We start from the raw sequence: 27460 nt of genomic DNA, 5'->3' as shown, positions 1-27460 counted from the left end.
TATTGGAAAAAGGTATAGGACAAAAACTCACCATGAGCTATTTTTGTGTAAAAACAACTCTAAGAAATACTGAGTTTTATTCTTTAGGCCCTTTGTGCAGCAACCTATACCTAAGACAAGCCCTTGTTCGCAAGATGTAGTATTTACAGTGCGCTATATGTCTTCTGGTGTGGACTACAGCAATTTGTTACTTTCACTAACCTGTCTCAGTCTCATCCTTGGCTCTGACAATATGAAAGTGACCCAGATATGAGCGATGCTAGTAATACCATTCCTTATACAGCCAGTTCCAGTAATGAATGGTGTGAAATTATCGCTCATAGGGTCGGTTGGTGCGTTCATTTCAGTGGGCTTGGCAGACTGATATGCAATAGTAACTTCTGCCTCAGTGAGGAAAGCAATGGGAAACTACCTCACTCCTCATTTCCCTAATATGCCTCTTCAGTGATGCCTAGGCTGTCTATGAAAGCTTTTGGTGGAGCTGTGGAGGATCAAACCAGCCTTTGGGCTGAATATCCAATATACTTTTTTTTTTTTTTACTATTGGCTTTACGTCACACCGACACAGATAGATCTTATGGTGACGATGGGAGAGGAAAGACCTAGGAGTTGGAAGGAAGCGGCCGTGGCCTTAATAGCCCCATGGGAAACCACGGAAAACTATCTTCAGGGCTGCCGACAGTGGGGTTCAAACCCACTATCTCCCGGATGCAAGCTCACAGCCGTGCGCCTCTAACCGCACGGCCAATTCGCCCGGTAATATACATATTTTATATATATATTAAAGTTTTGTCTGTACATTGCTCAGAATTTAAAAAGAATGATATTTCTGTATCCAACGAGTCCACTTTTTAATTTTCCTTCTTTTCTGTCTGTCTGCCTGTATGTATGTACACGCATCACGAGAAAATGGCTGAACAGAATTGAATGAAAATCGGTATGTAAAGTCAGGGAATAAACCACTACAATCTAGGCTAAAATCATTTTATTCAGAGACTGAAATGGTAGTTTAGGGAAAGGCCTAAAATTTAATTCTCAAATATTTGTTATTAGTGGTCCTATCAATAAACACTACATAACTAAAGTTGAAAATGAAAACCTACAACCTGTTTTCCAGTCATTGACCGGGTCAGGGATGTAATGAATGAAACATATACTGTATAGGCTGTTATTACAATGGGGTCGCCACTCCCAAGGTGATTTATTAATGAGTGATAAATGCTACGAAATGAGAATGGTGAGTGTTGCTGGAATGAAAGATGACAGGGAAAACCGGAGTACCCGGAGAAAAACCTGTCCCGCCTCCGCTTTGTCCAGCACAAATCTCACATGGAGTCACCGGGATTTGAACCACGGTATCCAGCGGTGAGAGACTGACGCGCTGCCGTCTGAGCCACGGAGGCTCTATAACTAAAGTCATATATAATTAAATTTCAGATCATTTATGTCATACATTTTTAACATACCAGCTTTGATAACAGATATTCATGAACTTTTATTTTTGTTGCTAAGTCCATATCAACGCCGAGCCACGAGAAAAAGGATAAACAGAATTTCAGGAAAATTGGTATATATAGTCGGGGACTATAAATAATTGTATTCACCCTACATGAAGTGGTAGTTTAGGGGAAGGCACGTAAAATGTAATTTTTAAATACATGTTATGTTATTGATCCTATCGAAAAGTAGGTACTCAGAGATGCCAACTTTCAAGAAAGGTAAATCGTAATGCAGCCATTAGGGGAAGGGGGGGGGGGGGGGTCGTAGATTTTTTTCCGTAATCTTACTAACATATCATTTAAAGCTTGTAGTTCCTGTTTGGTAAACATACACTGGTAACATGTTTTTTTTCATATCATGTGCATCCTCTGCACTAACAGAGCACTTCAGTTCGGAGTTCATATTAGCACGAAATTCAGTCTTGTTCTTCTTTATCATGCGCATCCGAAACATCACGGCTACACACACTACAACACACATGTGAATGAGATTTTGAGGAATGCATTAAAGAAGGCCATTCTTCCGAGTATACCTCCCTAAATTTTTTAATTATATTTACTACTAGCGTCACTAATCACGGTAACGTAATCACATGTATTTTCCTGCACAAGAAATCGCTTTTTTATTTCAAACCTTTTGCATTTCGTAACACACGATTAGCATATATCCTAGTAGAGCAATATATGTAAATTTGGCAACCAAAAGCGCAATAAATACATCTCCAACAGTCACGCACACAGTATTCACAAGTAAACGGAGTTTGTCACCACTTTACCGCCAAAACAAAGACAAAAGAACTCGCATACTTGCATGGAAGTCTAATTATGTGACGAACAAAGACAACTACTCCGCAAGATATACCACTTCACAGGTGCCTATATTTCCGGAACTGGAAGCACACACTGCGTTCGGCGCGTGAAAACTCGAAATATTCTTAAACGAGGGACATGAAAGGGGTATAAATTATTACTGAGAAATCGGAAAATAATATTCTGAGAATTCAAGCCGCCTTGTGTATCCTTTTGAACACTTCATAAACTTAGATTTAAAAATCAACAAAAAATCGTAATTTGTGGTGTGTGATTCGTAAAGGCGTAATTATGATGGGTAATTCGTAATTATTACGATTAAATCGTAATAGTTGGCATCTCTGGGTACTACATAATAAAAGTTATAGAGAATACAATTTCCGATCATTTATGTTTCATTCAGTTTTACCGTACTGACTATAGTAAGAGTGGTATTTCAGAGCCAGAAGAAAACCAAATGTGAAAGCCTACAATGTCGAAAGCTCATAAAATTGATCAACAATAACATTACGTTGACCATTGTTTGTTGTGATGCTCTTTGACTCTTATGCTGCCAATTATCTCCGATAAATGGGATTACTGCTGGGTATCGAATATAACAGCCTGCCTGAAAATTGGCGGGAAATGGCCAGGGAGTTAGATAACTTTCTTCTTTAGCATGCCTTTTCTCTGGTTCATAAATTTTCTGATACTGCTGGTACGCAACACACTGGTTCATCACAGTATTCCAACAATTCGATCCCTACTCTGAGGTGCTGACTGCAATGAGCAGTATGCAAACTTAACGGAATGCGGCAGAGGAGTGTTCACAGTTGTCTGCGGCCTGGTCATTCCAGCTCTGGAACTCTGGACTCTTAGATATGCAGCATAGTACTGTTCGTTAAAAGTGAGGAAATGTATGGTTTTTCATTTGATTGAGTATTTCATATGATAGCATTGCTTTCAAGAGCGACATTAGTACTGATGTTTATTTCAGTTGGGAAAACCACTAGGAGTCTTTCTGAGGATGTAAAAAGGCAGGTGGAGAGTGAGTGTCTTCCATTATAATGAAAATTCCCCAACTTAATTGTGACTGATGGTAGGCAAGAGAGCCTACCATTACAATAAAAATTCCCTAACCCAGTCTTTACACGAGAAAAGACATTTGGTGACATCCCCATCGCGTTTCTGGGGTAACGGTAAGAGCTATGTAATTTAATACAATCTTACCCGCAATGTGTACACTACCTAACCTAGAATTCTGTCTACATGTAGAATTCCGTAGCGAAGCATGGGTACATCGGCTAGTATATATGTGTGTGTATATATCTAAGATCCTACTCTACCTTTCTTGAAAATGTAATACCACATTTCATTAAAATCCAACTATCCATTTTACCCCAATGCTGTAACAGACAGAAAAATATTAAACTGAACTTGACATAGGTCATTACGACAACGCCAGTATTCTTGTCAGAATAAAATGTTAACAGACTGGAATGCCCACAGTTAAAAGTAATATTATCATATGAAATGCTTGATCAAATGAAAATGCGCACATTTTCTTACTTTTAACAAACAGTACTACACTGCCGTTCTAACAGTGCCAAGTTCCAGGGCTGGAATGACCAGGCCGCAGACAGCTGAGAACGCTCCTCTCTGTCATATTCGGTTAAGTGTGCACACTGCTCAATCCAACCAGTGCCTCAGAGTAGAGATCGAATAGCTGGAATACTATGATGAACCAGAGTAATATGTACCAGCAGTTACCAGAAAATTTATGAACCAGAGAAATGGCATGCTAAAAAAGAAAGTTATCTAACTCCCCAGCTACTTCCCACCAATATTCAGGCAGGTTGTTGCTGTTTTACTCAGGATGCAGCAGTAATCTCATCTACTGGAGATGAAAGGCAGCAGAAGAGAAAGAGCACATCACAACCAATAATGGTCAATGCAATGTTACTGTTGAACAATTTAATGAGCTTTCAATAAAGTAAGGCCTCACATTTAGTTTTCTTCCAACTCTGCGATATTAGTGCATCTAATGTAAAAGGAGTCCTCCTTCCTTCTTTTATGATTCCTCGTCTTATTCTTACAGCGATCGTTCCTTTACGGCTGTTTTCTCATTGTTATAATCATCATCTCAATTTTTCTTGGACCGATAACCACGCAATTTTACACCTTAAGACAATCGTGACAAAAACCATCGCCAGTTAACATGACTGAACAATATTTCCACATCAGCAATACTCAGCACTTATATGAACTAAGCAACAAAAGTCTAAATTCATGAAATCTATTATCAACAGTCGGTACAGTAAAACTATAAGACATAAATGTTTGAAAACTGTATTCTCTATAACTTTTCTTATATAGTACTTTTCAAAAGGACCAATAACATGGGCAATTTAGGTGCCTTCCCCTAAACTACTATTTCATCCAGCGTGAATATTAGCCTAGACAGTAGTGCCTTATTCCCCAACTTTACATACCGATTTTCATTAAATTCTGATCACCCATTTTCTCATGGCTCGGCACTGATATGCACTTAGCAAGAAAAATCTAAATTCATTAATATCTGTTATAATAACCGGTGTGGTAAAGATATGGAAGATATAAATGATCAGAAATTTAATTCTATATAACTTCAGTTATGAAGTATTTATCAATAGGACCTCTATTAACATATATTTTTGAAAATTAAATTTTAGGCCTTCCCCTTAAACTGCCATGTTCCTTAGTGTGAATAAAATAATACAGCCTAGATTGTAGTGCCTTGTTAACCTATGATTACAATGAGAACCCTTTCACTCACTCACCCCCAACTTAAACTGATTTTCATTAAATTCTCTCTAGCAATTTTCTCGTGATACGCGTGCGTGTACACACATACAGAGATGACGAAAAATTAAAAAGTACATTTCCTTGTTACTGTGGACATGACCAATACAAAAATACTTTAACTTACAATATGCTTTTACGTTGCACGGACACAGATAGGTATTATGGCGATGAAGGGATAGGAAAGGGCTAGAAGTGAAAAGGAAGCGGTCATAGCCTTAATTAAGGTACAGCCTCGGCATTTGCCTGGTGTGAAAATGAGAAACCACGGATAACCATCATCAGGACTGTCGACAGAGGGATTTGAACCCACTATCTCCCGAATGCAAACTCACAGCCGCAACCCTAACTGAACGGCCAGCTCTCTCTCAAATAATTTAGAGCAAATTAAATAAGACAGAGCAAAAAAAAAAAAAAAAAAAAAAGGATATTCTAATGTGTTAAACTGTATAACGGGCGCAGTGCCCACCTCCATAGCGTAACAGTTAGCCACTATTAGCTGACGTCAACGGAGGCCTGGGTTCGATTCCCAGTACTGACAAAATTCTAAGATTGGAAGGAGGGCTAGTATATGGTTAAAAAAAGGTACATGCAACTCACCTCTAGATTATAAGGATAAGGACATAAATTTACATCTTCATTTTACTACTGTACCTCCAATGAAATTACTTTTAAAATGACCATGTTTACTCAAAAAGAAAAGTTTAAATGAAGAAAGAAGTCAAGAGGAACAGATTTTATGAAAGAAAGCTTACTTCAATGGAAGTGAGATGGTTTCTACAACAGGAATTTTACATTCAGGTATCACAGATTCAAAAAGTCAATTTATTACAATCATAGACTTGACAACTTCTGAACAGATAAAATACTGGATTACTGTTTAAAACTTGGGGCACCTTCACATAGGGTCTCAGAAACAATAATTCCATCCACACGAACTCTTCTGACTTTACATCTCCCAGTTTATAGCTATCTTCTATTAGTAGTGGTTTTCAAGAGAATCATCAGTCCCTCTTAACAAGAGGTTCTGGTCCATTGAAGAATGAAGAGATCAGATAAAGTTAAGGAAGGGTCATGAATATAAAGGAATCTACAGGTCTCCTACACATATCCTCCAAATATGAAGTGAACAAGCATTGACCAAAGGTCATCCGTTACCAAAAGGAAGACAAGACTGGCACAAATAAGTGGACACAATGTCAGGTTCAGCCATAGTCCTGCGGTCGCCAATCTATGCTCTTAGTTGAGAACCCTTGGGGAAGAGATACCTTTTAAACTGGTGGATAACAATGGAGTCAAATGAGAACGTGATTCATCATAACACTAGCATACCTGCCAACTTTACAAAACCAAAAATCAAGAGAAGTTGATATGAAAAACAGGAAAAATCAGGAGACAGAATTAGAATATGTCAAAACTGCTTATTCTACATGTCTTGCGCAATACAGTACTACGATATATTTATCTTATTGCCCGACTGTTGTTATACGAGGCTACAAGGCTAAAAATTACACATTCGGGAGATAGTAGGTTCGAACCCCACTGTCGGCAGCCCTGAAAATGGTTTTCCGTGGTTTCCCATTTTCACACCAGGCAAATGCTGGGGCTGTACCTTAATTAAGGCCACGGCCATTTCCTTCCCACTCCTAGCCCTTTCCTGTCCCATTGTCGCCATAAGACCTATCTGTGTCGGTGCGACGTAAAACAAATATTAAAAAAAAAAAAAAAAATTACACAACCGGGCGAGTTGGCTGTGCGCGTAGAGGCGCGCGGCTGTGAGCTTGCATCCGGGAGATAGTAGGTTCGAATCCCGCTATCGGCAGCCCTGAAGATGGTTTTCCGTGGTTTCCCATTTTCACACCAGGCAAATGCTGGGGCTGTACCTCAATTAAGGCCACGGCCGCTTCCTTCCAACTCCTAGGCCTTTCCTATCCCATCGTCGCCATAAGACCTATCTGTGTCGGTGCGACGTAAAGCCCTTAGCAAAAAAAAAAATTACACATCTCTATTCCCTCGCAGGAAATATGTGAGTGAGATGATCGGTCTCCGATAAGCCTACCGAAAATAGTATGAACTCATGCTCCACATGTGTGAATCAATCATGCACTTAGATGCCATTACTTAGAAAAATTCATAGATTAATATATTGCATCAAGCGCCCGCACAATTATGAGAAGCGCAACGCTATTTGGATCAAATAACTAGCTGATTTACCCGTGCTTCGCTAAGGAATTCTCAGAAAGATTGTCCTTATAATTTTTCCAACTGAAGTCAACATAGGTCATTACAATGACGCCAGTATGAATGTCGCGATTAAAAGCAATGCTGTCATATGAAACATTCAATAAAATGAAAACAGCACATTTTCTCACTTTTAGCGCAAAGTACTACTGTGTCGATCTAACAGTTCCAAGTTCAGACCTAGAATGTCCAAGCTGCAGACAGCCGCAAACATTCCTGTATAATTATTCCGTTTAAGTGTGCACACTGCTCATTCCAATCACTGTCTCAGAGTAGGGATCGAATAGCTGGAATACTATGATGATCCAGTGTGTTACATACCAGTAGTATCAGAAAATTCATGAACCAGAGGAACGGTATGCTAAAGAAGAGAGAGAGATCTAACTCCCCAGCTACTTCCCGCCAATATTCAGGCAGGCTGTTATACTCGATACGCAGCAGTAATCCCATCTATCGGAGATAAAATGGCAGCAGAATACACAAAGCACAAAACAACGAACAATGGTCAATGTAATGTTAATGTTGATCAATTTTATGAGCTTTCTATATTGGAGGCCTTCACATTTAGTTTTCTTCCGAAATCTGTCATATTAGAGCATTTAATGTAAAGTGGGTCGTCCTTTCTTTCATGACTCCCTATTGTGCTATTCAAGCGATCGTTCCTTCATGACTTTTCTCATTCTTATAAACTAAATAAGACATAAATAATCACAAATTGTATTCTCTATAACTTTTGTTATGTAATACTTTTCAATGTGACCGGTAAGATAGGTAATTAAAAATTAAATTTTTGGCACCTTCCCCTAAACTACCATTTTGAACAGCGTGAATAAACTTATTTATAGCGTAGACTGTAGTTCCTTATTCCCCAACTTTACATACAATTCTGTTCACCCTTTTTCTCGTACCTCGGCGCTGATATGGACTTCGCAAAAAGAATCCAAATTCATAAATATCTCTGTTATCATAGCCGGTACAGTAAAAATGTATAAGACATAAAAGGAAATGTAATAATACATAACCTTAGTTAAGTAGTATTTATCAACAGGGCCAATAATAACAAATATTTGAGAATTAAATTTTCGGCCTTCCCCTGAACTACCATTTCACTCAGCGTGGATAAAATTATTTATGGCCTAAATTGTAGTGACTTATTCCCCGACATTATATACCGATTTTCATTAAATTCTCTTCAGCCGTTTTCTCATGATGAGCGTGTGTATATACATACAGAGATACAGACAGAAATCACGGAAAATTAAAACGTGCATTTCCCCTTGTTACTATGATCACGACCGGTATGGAAATATCATTCTTCTTAAATACTGAGCAATGTACAGACACTCTTATTTTATTTATATTGAGATAAAATTTTGTCAGAATTGTCTCCAAATGGCTCCTACAATCTCTAGAAAAGTCACTAGTCATTATCATTGAAATTCTGTCACTAAATTACTAAGAAAAACTCAATATCTAGCGACTAGTCTCTAGAATCGACTAAAGAGAATGGAATCGACTAGACTGATGTGAACAAATACGAACATAGCACGCGAGAACAAGAGATTAACAATCTATATACGCATCACGATATACAGGTTTCAATAAACAGTGCACATTCGTACACATTTCTTGCATTAATAAACGTAGATATTTCGTTTGAAAGCAGCCAATGAGCAAAGGACTTCTGGCCACTGGCGTAAAAAAAGCTGAAATGGCGGGATTTGAAAACGAATGTTTGAAGTTCACAAAAAAATAAGCTAAAATCGGGAGAAATAATAGAATAATCAGGAGGCAGGAAAAACTGTCGAAAATCGGGAGTCTCCCGCCTAAATTGGGAAAGTTGGCAGGTATGCACTAGGAATTGTAGTGAACTCAACAATCAATGAATGAATTATTGTTGGAATCAGTTTCCCGAGAGGCAGAAACAACAGACAAATGGAGGAAATGCCTGCATATGGTTGTGACTACCCTACTGAGCCAAGAGAACTCCTGTTAAGTAGTTTTAATTAACACTTATGACAGATTTGAATAAAAACTCGTTTATTACCCCTCTAACAAAGAGATTATGCATGTCTGTCCTCATTCAATGGAACAGAAGTTGAAGGAAAAATACTGCAAAGTATGATAAATCTAACAGTAAAGAAAATATTTCATTACAGATTATTTATGGAGATTTAGATTTTATACCATGTTCCCCTACCATCATGCACACATTTTATTTTTTCTGTAGCTTTCCCTCTGCAATATGATCCTCCTTTCATTCTCTTCCTGTTGACTGATGATAACTTCTCGATTTTCATTCAATGACTGAATAGCCGATGATGACTTACAGCTGTCAGAACTTTGTAGCGAAGGATACACAAACTTTCAAGAATCTTTGGCATCCAGATTGATCAAATTGAATCATCCTTCAACGGCAGCTAAGTGCCTTACTTTAATGCAATTTAAGCATAATGTAAAACTTATCTCCATTGTGACTGTTTCATCTTCAACTTTTAACTTTATAGCATCAAACCACAATGGTTCTGCAATAAATGTACATTGTTTATGGACTATTTAATATGTTGTGCAATTCGTGTTGTTGGCTGATGATGACCTTGACCTTAGGTTGAAACTAGTATTAAATAAATGTTTCATTTGTAATGTAACCCGCATTACAAAACTTTTGTATTGAAAAGATGGAACTGTTAAACTAAACTTTTAATTTTATATGTAGTGGCTTTATGTCGCACCAACACAGATAGGTCTTACAGCGACTATGGGATAGGAAAGGCCTAGGAGTTGGAAGCGGCTGTGGTCTTAAGGTACAGCCCCAGCATTTGCCTGGTGTGAAAATGGGAAACCACGTAAAACCATCTTCAGGGCTACCGACAGTGGGATTCGAACCCACTATCTCCCAGATGCAAACTCACAGCCGTGCGCCCCTAACCGCATGGCCAACTTCCCCGGTTGAAAGTAATGTTGACATGCAACTCACGTCATCGCATGTACTGACATGCTAATCACTTTATTGCCTTACTGTAGCATCAACTATTTAAGTTTTCATTATGGACTCCGCAAACACGTAACTGTTTAATAGTGTTCATCACGGGCTTGGTTTTTGGTAAAGTGCAACGGAAGTACACATAAATGCGAAGTTGGCAGATTGCCATTTGAGATATGTTTAGCATATGGTAATGGCCTGCCATTCAACATTTGTATCGGGAGAGATTTCCAGAACAAAAGTGTCCCAATAGAAAGACGCTTGAAGCAACTGATCATGTGGTACACTGATACGTTCTGTTCCCGTGTGTTTCCCATGATTAATGTACAATGTAGAGTTAGATATTATTCTAAATAATTTCAAAAATTACCTTTACAACTACTACATTAATGTTGGTATCACAACTAAATAATATTCAAAATGCATTCAGCAAAGGATCTATATCTGCAGAGTTAAGAATTTGTTAAGAAGGAAACCATACGTTCCAGTGTAGACTCAGTTAAATGTAACTTAAAAGCTTTCCAGTCTGTCAAACACACAAGTTAAATATATTACACTGTAACATACCTGTAAAAAAAACCATTATCTAATGAGGAATAAAGATACACACAATTAAACAAAGAATGATATGTTTCATTCTTGAAAGAAGATCAGATTCTATCAAGTGACACTCAAATATTTAGAATATTTATATTTATTTCTGTTTAATACCTAGGAACTGTCCATCTCCGTAGCACAGCGGTTAGTGTTATTAGCTGCTATTCTCAGGGGCCCGGGTTCAATTCCCGGTGCTGCTAGAAATTTCAGATTGGCAGGACTGATGTGATTGAAATGATACATGCAGCTCACCTCCACTGGGGGTGTTCCAGAAAAGAGCTGCACACAAGTTTACTTTTTTTTTTTTTTTTACCTAGGAACTTGAAGTCTGGAACTCATCTTGATGAACTCCTTTGTATCTACTCCAGCTGGAGTATATTTAACTTGTGTGTTCGACAGACTGGAAATCTTTTAAGTTACACTGTACAGTTAAAGAGGCTGCAGTCATTAAATCTCAGACAAGAAGGAATATTGGTTTTTACATACCACTAACTACTTTTATGGTTTTCTGAGACGTTGTATGAAAGAAATTTATTTCCACAACTATTCTTTTACATGCCAGCAAATCTATCAACATGAAGCTGGCCTATTTAAGCATCTTCAAACACAACTGGACTGGCCAAAACCTAACTCGCAAAATTCAGCTTAGAAAGCCGGTGCACTACCACCCGAGCTACAGTACACAGCCCAGCAGGCAAATAGTTTCTTCTCTTAATTCCAGACACATGAAACACACAACAAATGTCCAAGTAAGCAACTGGTCTTAGAAAGTCCTGATACACATCTGGGATAGATAAACGAGACTCAGTGACATGAACAGGAAATCAGAGATTTAAGAACAATGCAGAAGACATTACTCACCATTCTATCATTAGCAATCTATTGAGACAGTCTTCCCCACAGCCCATGTCTCCTCGATTCCACTCTTCTTTGGTAAGAAAGCAGTCACATACCATCCTCTTTGCTTCTTTACTTGTTGATCTGTAAAAAATACATATTACTCTATAAATAAAATCTGAAGAAAGAAAAGGAGAAAGGAAAGCAGAGAAAGAATGCAGAGCATTATTTTCCTGTTTACAATTTTAGAAGATTTGCCCTATTTTCTGATTTGACACTGCCCCTAATTAACACTAAAGTGAGTGATGGAGACATTACAGGAAATATTACATATTAAAAATAAGGAGACTCAGCACATATCAGCTCCTCATTTAAACCTTGTAAATTGTATACATTCCTAATTTTCTGCACAAAATATGCGGATTAGGTTTCTTTAGGTAAAAGTTGTGTAGGAAAAGTAAGGACAAATACTAGTGATTAGATTATTAGACACCAACATACAAGTTTCTCATATGACAATCAGCAGAAGTCAACAAAGACTTGGCATCCCAACAGAGTTGGTATTTATTTTGAGCTTTGTAATCAGTTGCACCTTTGCTACTGTCAACATAGAAGTCTGTAAATGATTGAATGTGCTCAAAATTGGTTGTGGTATCACAATGAAAATTGTTAATACCTTAATATCAGTCCCTAAACACTGTTTCTGATACTTATGAGATCGTAGCTACTGTGATTGTTGTTTTAAAAGGAAGTATAACCAATCAACCATCCTCTCTTACCTCTAATCAGAAGGGAAAAAAGTAATAGGTCTGATCGTTAGAAGAATGAAGATGAACATGAAAATTGAAGAATCCCTAGGCTTCACAAACCTAACACCACCACGGTCGGAACGACACAAGAGTTAACCAAGGCAGGTAGGTTGTATGAAGCAAGCCATTCTTTTTCAGTATCAACTCAGTTAATGTAACTTGTAAGTTTTTCAGTCTGTTGAAATACAAAATATAACACTTAGAACATTACAACATGCATGTAGCATTACAACATGCATGTAGAAAAGGTGCAATTATACCGGAAAAGCTTTTTAAGTTACTATATTACAGGGGTGGCCACTAACCTTACTTCTGGGAGCCGCAAATTTAGGAGACAAAAACTGGGAGCTGTTTAGAAAAGAGTTTATAAAATGAAGACAAGTTTTTCATTTTATAAACAATGAAGGAACATTTATTTTCTTCTACACTACACAGAACATTATTTTTCAGGTGCACATCAAGGAATGAGATTTCACTTTTGAGAAGTGCTTTCTTTTTAGTGTTCATTTTTGCGGTTAGTTTTTTGAAATCTGGCTGATAATTGGTAAGCACAGTTCGCACAAGTTCACTTAAATGTTCATCAGTTCGTTCAGATCGATATGTAGATTTAATGAATTTAATCGTTGAGTACAGTGATTCACACACATAAGTAGTCCCAAAGATTGAGATTAGTCTTTTGGTACACTGTTCCGTTAGTGTGTATTTTTCTTCTGGACCATTCTTCCAAAATTCTATGGTAGAAATGCCACTTCGTTTGAGTCCATTTAGTCCTTTGTCCTCTTGCAGTTCTTGTAGCTCCAACTCTACAGCTGCTGTATCCTTTGTTATTGGTGATGAAACAGGACTGCCATCGCCCACATCAACAGAAAGAGGATTTTCCAGGAATGAAAATGAAGGTTTCAGTGATCTCAAATCATTAAATCTGCCATTGATTTCTTCAGCAAGGCCAGACATTTTACTCATGTAATCTTCAGTTTCCACCTGAACGTCAGGAAGGCTTTCAGTATTCTTCGAACATTTGAAGTGAGAAAATATTTTAGTCTGAAGGTCTTTCCCAAAAATGTTCAACTTGCTATGCAAGCTAAATATAGTCTGGGCCAATTCAGAAATATATTTACAAGAAAGATATTGCTTTGAGTGGGAGTGTGTGTCAGTGAGCCAGTGTTGTGAGGTGAAACCAGTCGCGTTCACGTATAGGCAGTAGCGAATGTCGATACTGTACTGAAACAGCACACAGAAAAGTACCGACACTCGCTACTGCCTATACGTGAACGCAACTGGCTTCACCTCACGACACTGGCTCACTGACACACTCTCCCGTTCAAAGCACTTTCATATGGAAGGCGCCGGAACTATCTTCACCTCCCATGTCTTACCACTGACCTATAGCGCTAATAACGTTAAGCCACACATCACTGCTACTGACTGCCGCCAGCCGAGAGATGTCGTCAGATTCCATTAATTATATCATTTAATTTTACTCTAAGGTTGGTGTCAAGAGCCGCACAAGACTGACTCAAGAGCCGCATGCGGCTAGCGAGCCTCGTTGTGGCCAGCCCTGCTATATTATATCAAGGTAGATAGCAAAGATGAAAGGAGGAGACTTGTACAAGTGGAAGAAATAATGGATTCAACTAGCAGAACTGTGGTTGCCAACTCGCTCTCCCAAGCTGAGCTCCTGGTCCCCCTTTGTTGCCTCTTATAAAAGGTAGGAGATACCATGGATGTGTTCTCCTTGGTAGCTTGCACTACCTACATCAACTGTTCTGGCCTGGCCATGACCTTTCAAATAAAATAAACGTGTAATGATGGGATTGTCGATTCAATGAAAAAAGCAAGACTTTCAGTCCCTAAAATACTTTATCATAAGCATTTGTATTTGTGAAAAAGGTGAGAATATTAAGCTCAGAATTCCAGGGAAGTATAGAAAATGTAAATGATCCTGCAGTAAATGATGCTCGAATAGCTTTCCAAAAACTTCCCAGTATTAGAGGAGCTACACCTTAAACTGTATTTACAAAAACAAAGCAGAATGTTGGACTGCAGGGAGAAGAGTCTCATACCAATATATATAATTTTAAAAAACACAGTAGATATTGTTGCAAGAAATTGTTCAGACAAGAATCACATGTTTTCAGCGACTTCATCATCTGTAGGTAAGCATCAATACCAATTTTTTAGTATTGTTCAAGTATTTTTCTTCTATTTCAGAGAACATGTCCAGAGTTTATATGACTGATTTATTTCTGGACCATCTATTTATAGTTTGTCTATTATGTCTTGCGGGAAGGACTTTGCAACTCAGATGTTCTAATTATATCTCAGAGTCTCAACCAATCACAATGCTTTACATCATTTCTTTACATTGGCAGTATCTTCCGATGCCAACATCATACATGTATCTTTTTCAATCTACTGCAGCATCCTTAGGATGGTTTATCTCGTATCAACGTGTCTATCTCTTTGTCATTATCCGAAGTTCTTCATTGCGATGTCCGCCTTTGACCGATCTGATTTACTCTTCGTTCAAAATGTTTTGTTAGCCACATTGTACTCTATCTCAGAAGAAAGATTTTGATTGCAATCATAATTAAAACTCTGCCACAGATCACCCAAGAGAGATCTGGTTTACTCTGCCTGGAAAAGTAAAAAAAAGGAACAACAAAACTGATGTCTAGGCAGCCTAGATGCCGTCAAATCAAAATGCCTGCATTAGGTAGCCGAGGCCATACGATATTATTATTATTATTATCATCTTAATATGAATTTGATGCATTGTCATGAGCTTTTTAGTACATTTCCTATTTTTACACTATTGCTCCAACTATGTCTTTATAGCTTTTTATAACTTTTCCACAATTGCTTCAACTTTGCTCTCAGTCTCATGTTTTTTTTAAACCTTTCTGAGTAATGCATTATCTAATTCAACTAAAAGTTTTCATATTTCTTTAACACAGAACCGTACAAACTACACAAGACTTCACAAAATTTCTATTTCTTCTATGCATTTTCATAATTCTGTATTTGAAATTTTTTAACAATAATACAAATGAGTGTTTTGTAGTTTTTTAAAGTGGAAGATGAGGGCAGCACACACTAAGGTACTGTAGATAGATTTCATCAAGCATACATTTCATATATCACTGGAAGATCTGAAATGTTTCATGGAAAACAGGAACATTGGATGCACTTCATATTCTAAAGTATTTACCCAAAAACATGAATATTTGAGGAAATATTTCCTTCTTTCTTTATATATGTATTCACTGATTATACTGTTTGCACAAACAACTAAGTGATTCAATGGTACCCTCTGTGTATTGGTTTCATGCCCTCCTTTGAAATAAGTTGCCATGAGGTGGGAAGGGGATGATTATGATCATCATCATCATCATCATACGTTTTGTAGAAAGTGAAAATTAAATTAATTTTCAGATTGAAAAAGTATAATCTGAGCTGTATGTTCTCTCCAAAGATATTAACTGGAATGGAACGGAAGGCAAGACTGAAGTTTAGACATAAGTCTTAGCAGTGTGAGACATGATAAACTGAGGATTCATAGGTTGATTCTAGGATAAAAGAGTTCAGTAATAGCAATAAGGATCACCTCCGAAACAGAACAAGATATATTCACTTCAGAAGTTACATAAATTAATATATCTCAGCATGATTAGGTGACAAGTCAATGACTCCCGGTAACTACATGGCTGTCCAGCTCCATAGTTAAATGGTTAGCAAGTTGGCCTTTGGTCACAGGGGTCCTGGGTTTGATTACCGGCAGGGTCGGGAATTTTAACCATCATTGGTTAATTTCGCTGGCATGGGGGCTGGGTGTATGTGTCGTCTCATCATAATTTCATCCTCATCAAGATGTGCAGGTTGCCTACGGGCATCAAATCAAAAGACCTGCAAGTGGTGAGCCGAACTTGTCCTCCGACACTCCCGGCACTAAAACTCATACGCCATTTCACTGCATGAATGGAGTGAGTCCAATGTTCCTGTTTTCCATTAAACCTTCCAGATCTTCCAGTGACATATGCAATGTATGCTTGATGAAATCAATCTACCTTAGTGTCTGCTGCCCTCATCTTTCATACCCTTGTGCTTTTCCATGCATAGGTCTAATCATCTTTCTAAGGAATGAGATTGTCTCATGATGTGCCCACAGAATGACAGTTGTAACCTCATAATAAAGGCCCCCAGAGACAGATCTGGACTGATCTTTCGAATATACATGCAATTGTTCTCGAACACCATAATTCAAATGCAATGTTCTTCTTATCTCGCATTTTCATGGTCTAGCTTTCACAAACATACGCCACTATTGGAAAGATGAATACCCTAATCATTGTGACCTCAGTAAGCACAGAGAAATTCGAGCACCTTATCTCGAGGCGTTTGCATGCTGTGCTGCCTTAATCTTCAGAAAATGTTTGGTACATGAGAGTCACTACAGTTGATCCTCGCAAATAGAAATTATTGAACACTTCCATGAATTCTTTATTTTGATATCAGATGGTAGACCTGTTGTAAGACTATGTTTTGGGAATGTTAAGACACAGTCTCATCCTTTGGCCTTGTCAGACTCCTTTACTAATTGGGAACTATTCTGCATCACCATGCTCAGTTTTAAAAGTGGCCTCTTGTCCAAAATAAAGGTTTAAGCAGCTAGACAGAGAAATGTTCTAGTGAGCCCATCTATCTAAGTCAGTTTCTCAACCATTTATCGTTCACAGCTCACTATCCTTTGTAGCGAGTTCTCACATGAACAACATGGAGGAATTAAGCCTTGCAAGCATACAGCTAGCCTTCTGAAGTCAGTCGTTTGTAGGTTTGCATTAGTAACACAATTCAGTTCATGTTCTAACATCATTTTTTTATGCCAGTGGTTCAACGTTGCACTAACACTTTAAAAGGTTTTTGGCAACGCAAGGACAGGAAAGGGCTAGGATTGGGAAGGAAAAAGCCGAGGTCTTAGTTAAGGTACAGCCCCAGCCTTTGCCTGGTGTAAAAATGGAAAACCAACTTCAGGGCTGCCGATGGTGGGATTTGAACCCATCATCTCCCGAATCCAAACTCACAGCTCCGCGGCCCTAAACGCATGGCTAACTCGCTTGATGGTCATTCATTTGGACACATTTTGTATGCATTATAGCATTAATTTTGCTTCTTATACCTAAGTTCAGTATGAATAAGAACCTAATCATATGAAATGTGAGAATGAACCGATTCCAAATGCAAGTGTAGTGACAGCACAGAATGGGAACAAAAGCTGTGGCGCATAGCAGTTCAATGATGCATCACGTCAGGTATATCCACCACATCAGTTGTACTATGGCTGTGTACGGAAACAGTCAAATGTGGAAATATGAAACATGATCCACATTTCGCACCACAAAAGAAGAAAGTCAAGAGCAATTCTTCAAAATACATGGAGCAAACATGTCGTCACAGAAACAGTTGTGGTGCACTGCCTTCAATAATGGCCGGACATATGTACAGGACGAGCAATACCCAGGCTGGCCTCTACAGCAAAGTACTCTTAGATAATCTACACTCTTATATTTCTAGGTTAATAATTTGTTGTTTTGTCCCTTTAAATAATAACCACCACCAAAACTTGAATTTGTCTTAAATGACTCAAATCTTCTAAGCCAATTCAAATACCACTTCACCCTACAAGTTCATTCCTTACTTGACCCTTACCTTTTCATAATGAATATCCTACCGTTATTGCTCACACCTGCTCATTCTAATAATTATCCTCCATTATTTTCCCATTTGTTACTCCAATGGATGAATAAGATATCAGGAGTTCAATAGCTTTCACTTCCATACAGCAAAGTCAGTCTGAAAATAGAGTGATGTAATGATAATTTGGTGCGAGAATTAATATCCTTTTGTGCAAAACATCATAGATCACTGCTGTGAACATAATGCATTAGCTTTACTAAACTAACTCAATTATCTTCACTACACTATCATCCTACAAGGAAAAGTAACCCAAGTACATGAAAGGGTCTGTAAGTTTCCTGAATTTCCTACTTAGCATTCAATCTTCTGTGGTCTCTTTTAAACTTTTTTTATTTATTTAAATTCAAATATATTTTTAGGGAGCCGGGGGCCCTCGGGAAAAACCTGACGAATGCGTTTATTCCATGTGCGTGTCCGAAAGCGGCACGGGCAGCAGATTGAAATATATTTTTATTCCCTGCCACTGTTCTTAACTCTTTCCACTCAACACGATTGCTTTATTTATTTATTTATTTATTTATTTATTAACTTCTTTTTTTTTTTTTTTTTTTTGCTAGTTGCTTTACGTCGCACCGACACAGATAGGTCTTATGGCGACGATGGAACAGGGGAGGGCTAGGTGTGGGAAGGAAGCGGCCATGGTCTTAAGTAAGGTACAGCCCCAGCATTTGCCTGGTGTGAAAATGGGAAACCACGGAAAACCACTTTCAGGGCTGCCGACAGTGGGGTTCGAACCTACTATCTCCCGAATACTGGATACTGGCTGCACTTAAGCGATTGCAGCTATTGAGCTCTGTTTTTGCATAACTATACCGTAAGAAGAAGAAATAACTTTTTGTAACATCCCATCAATTGCTCCAGGAATATTATGGTGGATTTCCAAAACATTATCAAAACCACAAAAAAACACCACCAAAGACTTCAGGGAGACATCTCAATTCCTCAGTTAACAAGATGTTATCTACATGAGATGGTTCCTCCTCTTTAGTTGATTGGAAAAAACAGGAAGGCTGTCTGTCTTAGCATAGTGTATGGTTTTTAAATGTTCTTGGATGAGCAGCATTTTCAATGACCATGTTAAAATCCCTTGCACTTAACGATTAAAAATCAGCAACGCAAAATACAGTTTTGAACCTGTCCAAACTGTCATTTAAGGACTGTCCAAAGTCCATAGTTGAGGGGTGTCCAATGTACAGAAGATTTTTACATGTAAAAGTATAGGATGTCCAATCAAAAGGGGCTGCCCAGGCTATAGGGGTGTCCAAAGTGAGAGGTTTCACTGTACTTCCATTTAACAGAAGCTATCCTACCAAGCTACGTAAACTACCCAGGGGTGTAAATTAGCTGGTACTTTGACTTGCTTGCTACCACCTCCATGCAAGTGCTACATAGCTACCCAACATATGGGGTTGGCTAGACTGATTTTCAGTGACTTCTTGCTTTCGACTTAGGTGCTATCTATCGTCAGATGTATGAAATTCATTTCAATCGTCTTATTTTCCTGTGCTTGCATCTGCTGATTATCACCAACAAGCCTTACAAGGGGTGCCTGTAGAGTTATGGACAATTTATGTCTTCAAGCTTTTGTGAGGTTAATCTATAAGTTTCAAAATCAATAGGGCCTACCTAATTGGGCTTAAAATCTCGAGATTTTAACATTCAAATTTTCTTACGCCAGTTCCAAGCTGTCATGTAAGGCAGCATTTCAGAAAGTATTCTCGCTCCGAAACAGAACGTACACAGGTTCGCTTCATCATTTTATTTAAATTCAAATATAGTTTTGTTCCCTGCCACTATTCTTAACTCTTTCCGCTCACATGATTTCTTTATAAAAAATGTTTGCATAACTATAGGCTGCGTGCGCTGATGGGAGAAATGCACCGCTGCGCTGTGAGTGGCAAACTTTGTAAGTTAATGTATTTCACCGTGCACATATCCACTGTTGTCTCGCCACGTGCTGCCATGGTCAACTAAATAATAACAGTGGGATTTCAGAGTGTGTTATGCAACAAAAAAATGGCCACATTATTCCAAACTTTCAGAAAGTGGTCATGTAATAAATTTAAATGAAAAACAGAGCAATAAGTTTAAATGTGATCAGAAAGAAACATTGGTACATTAGATATCCTACCATTTCACGATAAAGGCAATGTAGTAATTTATGTATTAGTAGTGGTGGTAACGAGATCAGTGTTCATATACACATTCAACAATACTGTCTTAAGAAAAATATTGTTGGTCTATTTCTAATACAATATGGTGTTAGCGTAAGTTAATGCTGCTAGGGAAGCGATTAATTCTAAATTTTAATTGTAATTAATTTTAAACATAACCATGTTTTCTAAGAAAGGCCTTGGTAACAATCGTTATTTCTTGAAGGCGAGCAATTGTTTCCGTGAAATGTAAGCATATTTTAGCTGTTGTTTATGCAGTTTGCTCATAACATGTCACCTCGCGTACTGATTGACAGTGTGAATGGTCCCAACCTCGCATCTCAGACGTACGGAAAGAGAACTACAAGGAGAAGAGTGTGGATGAACTTATTCTGATAAAAAGTCTCAGGCTTGATGTTGGACCTGTTGAAATTCCTGATATTGAAACTGTATGTACACTATCAAAAATTATGCATGAGATGAAAAGTTCAGAATCACTTAAAGTTGCCAATAAGTGATTATTTATATTGTGTGTCTGTATTTAAAATATGATCTCAAGTCCGCCTCTGTAATATAACGATTGGCACTACTAGCTGCCTTCCTCGGGGGCCCAAGTTTGAATCCTGACACTGCCAGAAACTTAAGATTGGCATGAGTGTCGGTATGTGGTTAAGACTGTGCATGCAGCTCATTTCCATTAGGGGTGTGCTTGAAAAGAAATGTACCACCTCAGGACAAGGACATGAATTGACGGATGTAAAATATGGTATTTCTGTGAGCTATTGATATTGCATAATGGCGGCCTATTTGTGTAATTATATTTGTCTACTGCCTTTCCAAATCCATTTCGTTCGGTTGTAATGGAATACTATAAAATTCCACACTTTGTTCTGTGGTGCAGTGCGGTACTTTTTTTAATTATTATTATTATTATTCTACTGGCTATAATTAAGACTATGGCAATACAATACAATGTGTATCTATTATGATGTGCTTTGCAGATATAACACTGCTATAATATTTTGCTTCTAATTGTTAACCTATTTGTAAAATGGTTGAAATACATGTTGTAAAGAGTTATTTTGTATGAATTAAAATGTGTAAATCCCAAGTTACTTTTTACAATTTACTGCTATGATCCACCATCTTTTCAAATGCATTTCATGAGGTAATGAAGAAAACCTTTGTATCAAAGCATCTATTAATGCAGCCAACAACAAGCATATAGTTCTGCCCAAAAGTGATGACATTAAAAAATAGTCATCTGAAGACACCATTGTAAAATGATTCTTCTTCTTCTTCTTAATTTACTTTTTGGGTTCCGCTTTCACGTTATACCCGCCACTAGTCGTTTTATCGAGTAAAGCTAAAACTATGAGGGATGGTACATTAATTGTAAAGGGGGGGAATAAGAAATTAGTTGAAAGAACATAGGCCTACATAGATATCATATACTTTGTCAAAAACAAAACAAAACTTGGGATAAAGAATGTACAGGGACACAAGGTTCTACTTTCCACGTCAGTGTGATCCATTACAGCGGTTATCTACATCATAAACATGACCGGATCAACACACAGGGAATGTGGCCTTAGATTCTAATACTGTAATGGCTTTAGACAAGAACATTGACAGGGATTCAGCAATAGAGGGCCACTGTAAAATGACTGAATATATGTATGTAAACGTCACACATATTCCAGCTTCTTATGGTCAGCTGTTGATGAAGGTGCCCCTAATTAGTTCTCGTAGTTTCCACCTGCAGCAGCACATTGCTATACGCACGGAGCCTATACTGTCAGTACGGAACAGACCCTGAAATTTATCATACGTTTCTGCATGATAATGTCAGATTTTTCTTATTCTTAGGAAGTCTAGCATCTCCTTAGGAATTGTCCCTCGCGTCAATTTTAAGCACAATGACTTTCCATTTTTTAATCATATTTCTTTCCAAGATCCTCAGCGAATGGTTCATATATGGCCTTCTCCTCGACACTAATAGAGGCTGCTGTTCATTTTCCTCAAATCTTATAATGGGATCAATCACCATAGCCGTAACTTTTGCCCAGTTACTGACAATATCAGCTCATCTCGTGGTTCTATTAGTGGAAAGCCATCCAACTTCTTCATCGATTTCCATTAAGTGGTGGTGGTTACAGAGGCTTCTAGCAATTAAGGTGCGAACTGTATTGTGCCGATTCTCATCAGTCTCCCCTATGAAAGAACCCTAACACATAAGATTTCAAACTTGTCACATCTTATGCAAAGGGACGTATTAAGTCTCCTTCCTGGGAGAGCTTGAATTGGGATTACATTACTGTTCATTTTAATTGCTTCTACATCGTCCACATGACATTATCCTATTACAGATCCAAGCCTTTCCTTTCTCCCAGTATATAATTTTGTGTGACTATTGCTAGCCTGGTGCAGCCCTTGTAAGGCAGACCCTCTGACGAGGGTGGGAAGCATCTGCCGTGTATGAGAAACCAAGCGTTATTGCTGTGGATGATAGAGTTAGGTGTGGTATGTGGGTAGCAAGAATGTTGGAAATAGTACAAAAACCCAGCCTCCAAGCCGCATGAATAAGCCAATAAGGTTAAAATCTACAACCTGGCTGGGAATCAAACCCGGGGCTCTCTGAACCAAAGGAGACTATGCTGACCATTCAGCCAAAGAGCCAGATCTTTTCTCCAGTGGGAAAAGAACATTACTCCCTCACCCTTCGATGGTAATGTGCATGAACTAAAGGAATCTTCACAGAATACTCTTTGGATGAGCTTGGAAAGAGAGTTTTCAAGATGTTCAACTTGCTCTTTGCTAAGTGGCAAGCAGTGAAAGTAATGGACAATTTCACCATGGAACTTTCTAGTGGTTTTCATGTATGGACTTTTAAATATCTGTATACTGAATGAAAGCTTCCCATTTAGTCCTCTAAGACTGTGGTGGTGTATAAATCATTGCATCTGGTCATCAGTGGATAACCCAATTATTTTTTACCAATGTCACCAAGAAATTTCATTGTCAGATTTTGAAAAGGTATTTATTTATTCGTGTCAAAGGTACAAAATATGAAAACATAAAAAAGAGAAGCACGAAATGGACACAAGTTCAAGAGGGTGCACTGGAATGGATGGATTAGCTGTGGCCAAATATATAGGTTGAGTATATTTAGCTTCTGATCCAAAATGAGAAGGGGCAAATGAACCAGTGGTAAAAATTCCTTGCAAGCTGATTGATTACTGCAAAAGGATTACATTTTTAGTTGTGTCAAGAAATGCTACCCCAGGATACCACAATGTTTCATCTGGCGAAATACACTTGTGTTCCCATCCAGAGTTGTGGGAACAGAAGTAATCAGCTGATCTTAGCATATCATTATGACCTTAATTCCAGAGTATTTATTTGGAGTTCTATCTTGGCTAAAGAGACTGTTACTAGATCTGTAATATGTTCAGACACTGCTTTGTTCTTACACAGAAGTGACAAATCATAGGAAAAGGCAACAGCCATCAGATTTTCCATAGCTAGGATTAAGTTGTACCCGTATTCCTCAGCTACTATACCTCTTTCACTTAATTCTCTCAAAACATAATCTTTTGCTAAATTGAATAATGTTCGTGAGAGAGAGGAGCACCTTGAGCTATGCCTTTCTTGATAGGGATTCAATTCATTCTAGTTACTCTGTTAATTTGTATGCTGGCTGAATTTTCCATAAGGAGATTTATAATTAGCATTCTAAGTTTTGGTGAAACAGGAATGGATCAAATGTGCCAATTTGTTTACATAAAACAATAACATTCCTGCCAACTTTACAAAAGTAAGTCAGGAGATTTTGATATGAAAACCAGGAAAAATCAGGAGATACAATTGGTCTAAACTGCTTATTCTACATGCCTTGTGCATTACAGGAGTACTATGGTATATATTTTAACAATTACTGTCTCAAAACCCAACTGTTGCTATATGAGGTTACTAGGCTAAAAATTACACATCTCCATTCTCTCACAGGAAGTGTGCGAGTGAGATGATCGGTCTCTGATAAGCCTTCAGAAAATAGTATGAACTCGTGCTCCATATGTGTGAATCAGTCATGCACTTAGATGCCAATACTTAGCAAATGCATAGATTAATATATTGCATCACGCGCCCGCACGATTATGCGAAGCGCAATGCTATTTTTATCAAGTAATAAATTAAAATTTGCCAGAATTGTCTACAAATGGCTCCTAAAATCTCTAGAAAAGTCACTAGTCGCTGTCATTGAAATTCTGTCACTAAATTACTAGCAAAAGACTCGAAATCTAACGACTCGCCTCTAGAATAGACTAGACTGATGTGAACGAACATGAACATAGCACGCGAGAACGAGAAATTGACAATCGATATACGCACCGCGATATACAGGCTTCAATAATCATCGCACGCTCGCACGCATTTATCGTATTAATTCTCGTATTCATTTGAAAGCTGCCAATGAGCAAAGGACTTCTGGAAACTGGCATACAAATCTGAAATGGCAGGATTTGAAAACTAATGTTTGAAGTTCACGAAAGAATAAGCTAAAATTGGGAGAAATAATAGAATACAGTGAAATCTCCGTAGAATGATTATCAATACAATGATTATCCTCTCTGTAATGATAAAATATTGTGGTCCCGGCATAAAACCCATTGATACAATGTTATTTTTTTCTCAATGCAATGATATTCTCTCTAACAAAAAATCTCTCTACTTCGATCCATTTTTCAGTTCCCTCCAACAAACATCCCCTCTGTACTACGATGATTTAAGCACAAAAATTATCTGGACCATATGTAACTGCGTAATGAACGTACTTTTCAATTGTGTAAGCAAAGGAAGCAAGTTATTACTTTATACTGTACGGTAGCTGCTTATCTGAGGGTAGGTTTATTGTGAAACTCTAGGAATTCACCAGGTATAGAATTCCAAGGAGGTCTAGAAGGAATGCATACCGTTAGGATTTAAACAATACAGTAGATGAGGAATAGCTGTTAGAAACCGTAGCGCTCTCATTAGTGTACTGTACTGTACATTGTTTTGACACATTGTCGTACATTCCAGGGACTGTTGACATTACCGCAGTCGTGTTTTGCCCTGGAGAGGTAGCGCAGGTGTTATGAAGTGCTCTTTTCTGTATTGTACGTACATTACTGTATTCTTCACAGCACTGCTTCACGTTCTCGGAAACAAGTCTACAGCAGAAATTAACGATTTTCATTATGATAGGACCACTAATAACATAAATACTTGAGAATTACATTTTAGGCATTCCCCTAACTACCATTTCACTCAGCACGAATAAAATATTATAAAATTATTTACAGCCTAGATTATAGCGACTTATTCCCCAACTTTGCATACCGATTGTCATTAAATTATGTTGTTCTCCCCTTAACTGTCTGCAGACAGATTTCACTTTCTCTACTCTAAGCCTAGAGATACTTAGTTCACTAGATCAGATAGTTGTATGTATCATCAAATATTCTCTGGAATACCCACACATTCCTAACAAATTTTCTGAATTCAATTTCGGTTGTGATATAGTTCATTATAGAACTGGTGTCCATATCTTTCCATGTGTAGAGGTGAATAGTCTTGTGCATGAAGAATGCATTTCAACTGCAATCCCATAATAGCACAGAAGTCCAGCAAATGCTTCCCATTCCTATTTGCTTCCATTTCTTCCCCACATTTATCCAACACCTTCTTATATCCTTCAGTTCTATTTCCATTGAAATCGCCCATTAGCACTATCTTATCCCAGCTGCTAGCCCTGACTACAATGTCACTCAATGCTTCATAAAACTTGTGAACTCCATCTTCATCTCCACCCTCACATGGTGAATAGACTCAGACAATTCTCATCCTCATTTCTTCAACCAGAAGAGACAGATTCATAAACTATACGTTGGACTGCGAAGTCTCTCGAGGAGGAGCCGTTGACCCCAATCACAACTTTGTAGATGAAATGCCAAATGAAGCTGATGAAAGTGAGGGGGAAAAAAGGAAAATACAGAGATGAAATGTATATTATGAAGGAAAAAAAAAAAGGAGACGAAGGAATGATTCAAAGAACATGTTGCAAAAGGACTGCAAGAAGAGAGGAAAAAAAATCATAAAAGATGAGCGAGAGGTCCTCAGTAAGGTCAGTAAATCTACTGTTGAAAACAGGAACGAAGGCATGATCAAGTAGGAATAAGTAGTAAACTTTCAAGACACTATGAGGGATGAAAGTACAGAAAACCAAAAGTGAGGAGGACAAAGAGGAGAGAAGGCAATTAAAGAATGAAGGAGAAGGATAAATGTCAAAATATTGAAGACTGTATATTATAAGGGGGAGAGGTTCTGCAAACAGGAAAATGAAAGAAACTGACAAGGGGGCATTCCCTACTCGTCACCACCGATTTTGCTCAAATTTATAGAACATGCAGGGCTTGGCTAGGAATGAAAATACCCAAAGTGGGAACTCCAGATGGCCAAGCATATAGAAAATAAAAATTAAAATGTTGACGCGGCTCTCGCACCGTATAAGCCACTTACATTAGTGTGCACACTGAGCAGTAGTTGATGTAGCGGTAAGAGCTTGGACTAGTAATTCGATGGCGGTGGGTTCGACCGTGACCACCGATAGAGAAGGCCTCAGCATTGCCTGGCGAGCTATGAGTGACGTCATCATAAGTGGTGACACTATCACCACCGTGCGCGAGGAATCTTGGGTTTTCTGTATGTACGGAATGTAATGGTGGTGAGAAAGTCATGTTGAGTTACACTGCATTTACATGAGTTATATTTGCGTTTTTTGTCAATTCTGTAAACGAGTTGCGTAATATAAATCAACTCAAGCATGCCACACTGTTGCTCGGTGTCCAGATGTGATGGAAATTACAGAAATGAGCAGAAAGTAACGGTCTACAACTTCCCAAAGGAACCAGAGTT

At 38.1% G+C, this 27460-nt stretch overlaps 1 protein-coding gene across 5 annotated transcripts in view; it reads right to left on the bottom strand.

The window, feature by feature from the left end:
- The window catches only part of Set2 (SET domain containing 2), a 426901-nt gene that overhangs the window by 348489 nt on the left and 50952 nt on the right, over nt 1–27460 (bottom strand). For all 5 annotated transcript variants that reach the window (XM_067151274.2, XM_067151278.2, XM_067151276.2 and 2 more), the window contains one exon: nt 11812–11931. In XM_067151274.2, coding sequence (XP_067007375.2) covers nt 11812–11931 — 120 coding nt within the window. The remainder of the gene's footprint in view (nt 1–11811; nt 11932–27460) is intronic.

Source organism: Anabrus simplex, chromosome 7, assembly GCF_040414725.1.
Source record: "Anabrus simplex isolate iqAnaSimp1 chromosome 7, ASM4041472v1, whole genome shotgun sequence".
Classification (NCBI taxonomy): domain Eukaryota; kingdom Metazoa; phylum Arthropoda; class Insecta; order Orthoptera; family Tettigoniidae; genus Anabrus; species Anabrus simplex.
Note: the sequence above shows the minus strand (reverse complement) of the source record. Positions and strands in the feature narration are given on the sequence as shown.